The 9,068-nt window shown below is 43.7% G+C and overlaps 1 protein-coding gene across 1 annotated transcript; it reads right to left on the reverse strand.

The window, feature by feature from the left end:
- Window positions 1–1,312: 1,312 nt before the first annotated feature.
- Window positions 1,313–6,916, reverse strand: LOC139239351 (probable G-protein coupled receptor 139). Its single transcript, XM_070868029.1, has 2 exons — window positions 6,841–6,916; window positions 1,313–2,214 (listed from the first exon to the last, which is right to left on the reverse strand). Exons 1-2 carry the CDS (start codon window positions 6,914–6,916, stop codon window positions 1,313–1,315), a joined length of 978 nt encoding a protein of 325 aa, XP_070724130.1.
- Window positions 6,917–9,068: the final 2,152 nt, after the last annotated feature.

The following is a 9,068-nucleotide window of genomic DNA, read 5'->3' on the forward strand; positions in this document are numbered from 1 at the left end:
ATTACTCTCCTATCAAAATGTGCTCCCCGATTTCGCTCTTAAATGGCCTACCTCTAATGTTAAGACCATGTCCCCTTGTTCATGATCCCCCCAGCCGAGCAACTAGTTTCTCTGTATCTACGCTATCGAATCATTTCTACGTTTTAAACACCTTTATCAAATCATCCCTCAATTTGCTTCTTAATACATAACTAATTATCGAGAAGTGAAACATTATTTGTAGAAAGGATTGTGAGTCTGTGGAGTGCACATGTCCAGAGAATCAGATTTAATACCAGGATTAAATCTAAAGAATTAGGACAATGCAATAGAACAGTGTAGCGATTTGGATAAAAATACGCAGAATGACAGGAAGGAACAGCAAGCTTAATGGTAGCAGTGCAGGAGAGAATAAGGTACAAGTAGGAAATAATGGTAACAAAACTAAAGTAAAGGCTCTCTGTATGAATGCATGTTGCATTCGTAATAGGAGTAGGACAAAGGCCACCGAACAGTAGCTGTACTGCTGGACAGAATTTTAATCAATAAATAGGAGGAGCGTGTAGCAAAGGTAATACAATAATCGTGGGAGAATTCTAACATATCTAACTCCCTCTTGAATATATCCAATGAACTGGCATCAACAACTCTCTGCGATAGAGAATACCACAGGTTAACAGCTCTCTGAGTGAAGAAGTTGTTCCGTCCTAAATGGCCTACCCCTTATCCTTACACTGTGTCCCTTGGTTCTGGACTTCCCCAACATCGGGAACATTCTTCCTGCATCTAACCTGTCCAGTCCCATCAGAATTTTTTAATGTTTCGATGAGATCCCCTCTCATTTTTCTAAATTCCAGTGAGTATAAGCCGAGCCGATCCATTCTTTCCTCATATGTCAGTCCTGCCATCCTGGGAATCAGTCTAGTGAACCTTCGCTGCACTCCCTCAATAGCAAGCACGTCCTTCCTCAGATTAGGAGACCAAAACTGCACACAATACACAATACTCAAGATGTGGTCTCACCAAGGCCCTGTACAACTGCAGCAGACTGTAATACAGACTGTCTCCCCCAACCCCACATAGGCTGTGGGAAAAACTGTCTCCCCTTCAACCCCCATTCAGACTGTGGGACAATCTGTCTCCCCCACCCCCACACAGACTGTAGGAAAACCTGTCCCCTGTCTCGCCACAATGTTTAGACAAAATATTTGTGTTGTTTTATAGAGGTCCGCAATGTTTTTCTCGCACAGGAGTAAGGCTGAGTAGCAACAGTTTGAGATCCATGAGCTTTCGGGCTAGAATGAGTTCCGATGACACAAGTGTTCAGATGTTTCTATTTTTTAATTAATTTAACAATAACATTGAGTGGGTATTGCGTCGTTTTCTTCAGCTCCTCTCTGAATTTCGCCTGAGTAATGACATAGATACATGTGTTTGTGCAGGAACTGAGAAGCTGTAGCATGACTCCAGTCCTTTCAGCGATGTATAGAGGGTCGTGCGTGGAATAATCATAAGTGTTTGTAATTCGCTGATACGTGTAAAACATAATTTCAGTCAGCCACAACAGTATGAAAGTGCCGGATATACTGAAGAGTAAAACGATGGATTTCCTCCGGTTCTCCATCTCTGGATCCTGCTGATGTTCTCCATTGCTGTGATCGCGGAGTCCCCTGCGGACTCTGCTGGCCACTAAAATGTGCCTGGCTGTGAGGACATTGAACAGCAAAACAAAACCGAAAGGGAGGCACGGGGTTACAATATAAAACGTTAATTCAAATGCTGCCCACGCGGGGGAGATATAAAAGATGGGTTTTCTCGTGCAGCCCCAAGGCACAGTTCCAATGATAAGCTGCGGTTGATATGTAAAGTACCAGGGTACAGATTTGAAACAGCCCAGCACACACACTGTTCCTATAACCACAGCTGCCGTTCTCTCGCTGCAATAACTCGTTCTCAGCTTCTGACAGCAAATGGCCACAAATCGATCGACGGTGAAAGCAACTGTGAGCCAGACAGAAATCACGGTTGTTGCAAAAACCAACACAATATTCAGAGAACAGACGTAATGAATGGAGAGGACAGAACGTGGGAAGAAAAGGTCTGCTAATCGCCACATCAGCACCTCGGTGACGAGGACCAGGAGATCTGCCGCTGCCATGGCCACCATATATCGGCTGATACATTTGGAGAGGCCGCACTTTCCTCGAGAAAGGACGAAAATCGCCATCACATTAACTGCAAGAAAACGACATCATCAGATTAGTGGGATGGTGTGCGGAATTAAGAGCACAGTTCTTCCATCGAATAGAGAAAACTGACTCCTTTATGGCACAGGTCCTTTCACAACTCCTGACAATGAGATCTCCAGCACATTTCTGCCGATCTGACCAGAATCCCCGACCCGGCCATTAAAGGGAGACTGAGATGCTTATCCCGACAGTGAAAGGTGCGATCCCAATAGGGAATGAGGAGGGGGAAAGGGCCAATGCAGACTGGGCTAGAGCTGTGACGACTGCAGACAGGAGGGGCTGAGAGAATCAATAGGCAGAGGCGTGTGAGGTCCAATCCAAACAAAGGAAGGGCCAAAGATTGCTGCAGTCAGATGAGGGGGACATCCAATCCAGGTACGGGGAGGGTGAGGGACGAATGGAGACAGAGGAGGGTAGATTCAATGCAGACCTGTCTAGTTTGGCGGTGACTAATACAAATAGTGTAAGGCTGGGGGTCCAAATCAAACCAGGGAAGTGTGCCAGACAAATAGAGATAGAGGAGGGTGGGGGTACCATGCAGCTCCTGGAAGAAAGTGGACCAATGCAGTCAGTGGAGCTTTGGGGCTATTGCAGACAGTAAGGGCTAGGGGTCCAATGCCTAAAATAAAGTGGCCGGTCCAATGCAAACAGTGAAGAGAGAGGTTCCAATTCAAGCAGCGAAGTTTGAGGGTCCAATGCAAACAGTGAAGGGTGAGGGTCCAATGGAGTGAGTGAAGGGTGAGGGTCAAATGCATACACTGAATGTTGAGGGTCCAATGCATACACTGAATATTGAGGGTCCAATGCATACACTGAATGTTGAGCGTCCAATGGAGACAGTGTATGTTGAGAGTCCAATGGATACAGTAGATGTTGAGGGTCCAATGCCGACAGTGGATGGTGAGGGTCCAACAGAATCAGCTCAATCATTGAAGCAATCAGTAATGCAAAACTCAGCTCACACACGAAGCTGAGGAAAGTTCAGCCAAGACTCAGCGCCCTCCCAGGCTCGGTCTTGTGCTTGGTTTTATTATTGAAAATCAATTTTGCATCAACAAAAATAACATTGATATAATGGCATATCATTTAATTTCAAACCGGTCTGCAGACATAATGTGCTTCTATTCCAAGTATAAACACCTAGAGAGCAGTTACTCCGAGGACTACCGAGCAATGGTAGAAATTGATCGCTGGCTGCAATAGTTAAACTGCTGGTCAATGAATAATGAGGAACTCTATCAAAGGTTGTAAAGTGCACTGTCATGTAGCTACTGAAATTAATTTGTTGCGTGCAGAACAGTTATTGATGCGTAGTACAATACAAAACAGCCCAAAAAAAAGCCTGCAGCACAGATGTGGAAACTTACTCTGGATCAGTGCTCAGTCTGGGCAGGAGAATATAACCTGGTCCACAGAGAATCAATACATGTCGAATACCGTTCCTTTCCTGAAGTTCCAGGGACTATAATCGGCTAACACTGCTCCTAACATGGAGATTAACGAGGCAGTAATCTGTGAACACCACTCATTTAATACTCGCTTGGAGAAGCATACGCGAGGAAGAGACTGTCATTGACAATTCGTTAAATGCAAATTCTCTCTGACTAACCTGATTCAGTTATTTGATGAAGTGGCAGAGAGCAGAGACAGAAATCCGCGAATGCTCACTTATCCTATAGTTCCATAGACAATAATCTGCTCAGAAAGCTCCTGTCCTGCAAATCTGGAGTCAATTATCAGTTTGACATTTATCCTATCTTCTTGATCCAGAGACAGTAATTACAGCCTTGGCCCAAACATGGACAAAAGAGCTATATTCCAGAGGTATGGTGCGAGTGAGTGTCCTTGACATCAAAGCAGCATTTGACCAAGGAACCCAAGTAAAACTTAAGGCGCTGGAAATTAGTGTGGAAACTGTCCGCTGGCTGGAGTCAACCGAGCACAAAGAAAGATGGTCGCGATTGTTGGAGGTCCATCATCACACTCCCAGGACAACGCAGCAGGAGTTCCTCGGGGCAGTGTCCAAGGCCCTACCATCTTCAGCTGCTTCATCAATGAGCCTCCCTCCATCATAAGGTCAGAAGCGGGGAAGTTTGCTGATGACTGTACAGTGTTCAGTTCCATTTCCAACACCTCAGCCCATGTCCGTATGCACCAAGACCTGGGCGACATTCAGCCTAGGGCTGTAAAGTGGCAAATGACATTTGTGTCACAGAAGTGCCAGGCAATACCTATCTCCAACAAGAGAAAGGATAGCCAACACTCCTTGACTGTCAGCGTCATTACCATCACTGAATTAATCACCATCAACATCCAGCGAGGTCTCTGTTGACCAGAAACTTAACTGGACCAGCTACATACCGACTGTGGGCACAGGAACAGTCAACATTCAAGGAGCTCAGACTATCCAGGACAAAGCTTGAATGCCTCATGGGCCACTTCCTTAAACATTTAGTCCCTCCACCTCCGGCTCACCGTGGCTGCTGTCTGTACCACCGACAAGCTGCACTAAACACTGCACAAAGGCTTCTTCGAGAGCACCTCCCAAACCTGCGACCTCTGCCAAATGGAAAGACAAGGAAAGCAGGTGCATGGGAAAACCGCTCCAAACACACAACATCCTGACTTGTATATATTGCCATTGTTCATTTTCGCTGGGTCAAAATCGTGGATCTCCCATGGTAAAAGCACTGTGGAACTTTGTTCCCCACACAGTATCTGGGACTTCGAAATGACGGCTCACTACCACCTTCTCAAAAGAAATTAGGAATGGGAAATAAATCCGGCCTCGTCAACGACACCCACAACCCATGATCGAAAAATAACTCTGCTCACACTGCTCTCCTATTCTGGAAAAGCAGGGACACTAATCAGCTAATACTGTTCCTATCCTGGAGATTAAGATTCAATAATCAACTAACATTGTTCCCAGACTGGAAATCCAGAAACAATAATCCACTGTCACTGGTCCTATCCTGGAGATACAGAGACAATAATCCACTGTCACTGGTCCTATCCTGGAGTTACAGAGACAATAATCCACTGTCACTGGTCCTATCCTGGAGATACAGAAACAATAATCCACTGACACTGGTCCTATCCTGGAGATACAGAGACAATAATCCACTGACACTGGTCCTATTCTGGAGATACAGAGACAATAATCCGCTGTCACTGGTCCTATCCTGGAGTTACAGAGACAATAATCCACTGACACTGGTCCTATCCTGGAGATACAGAGACAATAATCCACTGACATTGGTCCTATCCTGGAGATACAGAGACAATAATCCACTGACATTGGTCCTATCCTGGAGTTACAGAGACAATAATCCACTGTCACTGGTCCTATCCTGGAGATACAGAGACAATAATCGACTGTCACTGGTCCTATCCTGGAGATACAGAAACAATAATCCACTGACACTGATCCTATCCTGGAGATACAGACACAATAATCCACTGTCACTGGTCCTATCCTGGAAATACAGAGACAATAATCCACTGTCACTGGTCCTATCCTGGAGATACAGAGACAATAATCCACTGTCACTGGTCCTATCCTGGAGATACAGAGACAATAATCCACTGACACTGGTCCTATCCTGGAGTTACAGAGACAATAATCCACTGACACTGGTCCTATCCTGGAGATACAGAAACAATAATCCACTGTCACTGCTCCTATCCTGGAGTTACAGAGACAGTTATCAATAAAGTTTCAATTATGAAATTGGCTGAAATAAATAATGAAATGCTACACTTCGTTCATTAAATGATTGGGCTGGATTTCGCTCTCAGTGGCGAATGTTACTCTTGTATTTGCCCAGGAATTGTCTTTATGGTTTTCCATTGGAATTGGCTGTACATTAGAAAGCCGAAAGCGCAGCTCCCTCAACAAAGTATCTTGGAACTGCATGAGTAGGTCAAGCAACTTTGCATCCAGGTCACAAATCAGACTGAAGAATCGTTCCGGAGCAGAGCAGAATCTGAACCTGGATGTGTCAGTTAGATTATTGAATTCAATGTCAATACAGAAAGTGAAATAAAGTGAGGGAAATAAAGATTGGATTAAGAGTGAGACTAAAGAGGTAAAAATAAAAAGTAAAGCAAATTAATACTTTATTAATCTATTTATATCTGCAATATTAATTCAAATCTGAAGGAACGTGAGTCCACACTTCTAAAAGCTAATTTTCTGGGTGGAATTGTGTTTCGCTTAATTAAGGCTAAAAACGCATTAAAAGAGTATTTGCACTAGAATGGACACGCCCAAAACTTTTCTGGCGAGTTTAATACGTATGTAAGTACAGCAACTTGATGCCATTAAGAAATCAGTTGCTGAAGAAGTCGTGACGCTTTCGGGAGGAACATCGCATCTCGCAAAGTAGCTTCCGGAATTCTGCGTATAACTGCGCATGTGCTATAGACAGAAGTTGCAGTCCAATTTCGACGTAACTAGCGGCGAGTGCTGTTTCTGAAGAAAAACCAGCAGTCAATTAAGAAGCGCCTGTATGAGAAACCACAGAAAGAAAGTTTGCTCCATCAACAAGCAATTACCATGAGCAGCATACCGATCAAGGCCATTAATTAGTAATTAGCTACAACCTACCGACAACTCCAAAAGCAGCAAGAATTGGATAGTAAATGCTTTCTATAAGGCGAACTGGAATAAAATCTTGACCCATTTTCTGTTCCAATCGACAATGTGTTCTGGTTTGAAGCAGGAACTCTCACTGCCGCATTCACTGTGAAGTTACATTGAGAGCAGCCCCAATTTATACAGAGAGATACCTCCGCTGAGACACTGCTCATTAGTATCAGCCACGAAGCGCCGCGATTGAAGGCAACAACTGCTCCCGTGAGATATATTGTGCAACAGAAAAGATTGAACATATTACAGCCAGACACTCCTACTTGTTGTTAAATTGCAATTACTTAAATAATCACATTCTAGAAATGACTTTTGATGTTAAAACTCAACGCTTCACACGGGATCAGGACATATTCCAAGGCTGGCATTAAATAAGATCATAAGAAATAGGAGCAGGAGAAGGCCATACGGCCCCTCGAGCCTGCTCCACCATTCAATACGAACATGGCTGATCCGATCATGGACTCAGTTCCACTTCCCTGCACACTCTCCACAATCCATTATTCCCCTATTATTGAAGAAACTGTTTATTTCTATCTTAAATTTATTCAATGTCCCAGCTTCCAATGCTCTCTGAGGCAGCGAATTCCACAGATCCACAATCCTCTGATACGAAATTTTCCTCATCTCAGTTTTAAATGGGCGGCCCCTTATTCTAAGTTCATGTCCCTAGTTCTAATCTCCCCCTTCAGTGGAAACATCCTCTCTGCATCCGCCCTGTCAAGCCCCCTCATAATCTTACACGTTTCTGAATTCCAATGAGTAGAGGCCCAATCTACTCAACCTTTCCTCATAAGTCAAGCCTCTTATCTATGGATTCAACCTAGTTAATCTTCTCTGAACTGTCTCCAAAGCAAGTATATTCTTTCATAAATATGGCAATCAAAACTGCATGCAGTGTTCCAGTTGTGGCCTCACCAATGCCCTGTATAACTGTAGCAAGACTTCCCTGCTTTTATACTACATCCCCTTTGCAATAAAGGCCAAGATTCCATTGGCCTTCCTGATCACTTGCTGTACCTGCAAACTAAACTTTTGTGTTTCATGCACAAGTACCCCCAGGTACCGCTGCAATGCGGCACTTTGTAATCTTTCTCCACTTAAATAAGTTTTTCTGCCAAAGTTCATGGCCACACATTTTCTAACATAATACTCCATCTGCTTAATTTTTGCCCACTCACTTAACCTGTCTATGTCCTTTTGCAGATTTGTTTTCCTTGCATCTTTGTATCATCTGCAAATTTTGCTATGTTACACTCAGTTCCTTCTTCCAACTCGTTTATATAAATTGTAAATAGCTGGGCTCCCAGCACTGAGCTCCCAGCTGTGGCACCCCACTAGTTACTGATTGTCAACCGGAGAATGAACCACTTATCCCGACTCCCTGTTTTCTGTTCGTTAGCCAATCCTCTATCCATGCTAATATATTACCCCCAACCCCGTGAACCTTTATCTTGTGCAGTAACCTTTTGTGTGGCACCTTGTCAAATTCCTTCTGAAGATACAAATACACCATATCCACTGGTTCCACTTTATCCACCCTGCCTTACATTTGCAGTTTTCCAATCTGCTGGGATATCCCCAGATTCGAGGGAATTTTGGTAAATTACTACCAATGCATCCACAATCCCTGCTGACACTTCGCCTAAGACACTAGGATGCAAGCCATCAGGTCCATAGGATTTATCTGCCTTTAATCCCATTATCTTACTGAGTACCACCTTCTTAGTGATTATGATTGTGTTAAGTTCCTACCCCCCTCCCCATAGCCCCTTGACAATCAACTGTTAGAATATTGTTAGTGGCCTCTACCATAAAGAGTGACATAAAATATTTGTTCAGTGTTTCTGCCATCTCCATGATCCCCATTACTAATTCCCCGGTCTCATCCTCTAAGGGACCAACATTTACTTTAGCCACACTTTCCTTGTTATATACCTATAAAAACTTTCGCTATCTTTTTTTATATTTCGTGCTAGTTTACTTTCGTAGACTATCTTCCTTTTCTTAATCATTATGTTAGTCATTCTTTCCTGGCTTTTAAACAATTACCAATCTTCTGTCCTCCCACTAGTTTTGGCCACTTTGTCTACCTTTGTTTTTAATTGGATACCCTCCTTTATTTCTTTAGTTAGCCACGGATGTCTATCTTTTCTTACACTCTTTCCTCCTCACTGGAATAAATT

This window comes from Pristiophorus japonicus, chromosome 27, assembly GCF_044704955.1.
Source record: "Pristiophorus japonicus isolate sPriJap1 chromosome 27, sPriJap1.hap1, whole genome shotgun sequence".
Classification (NCBI taxonomy): Eukaryota; Metazoa; Chordata; class Chondrichthyes; family Pristiophoridae; genus Pristiophorus; species Pristiophorus japonicus.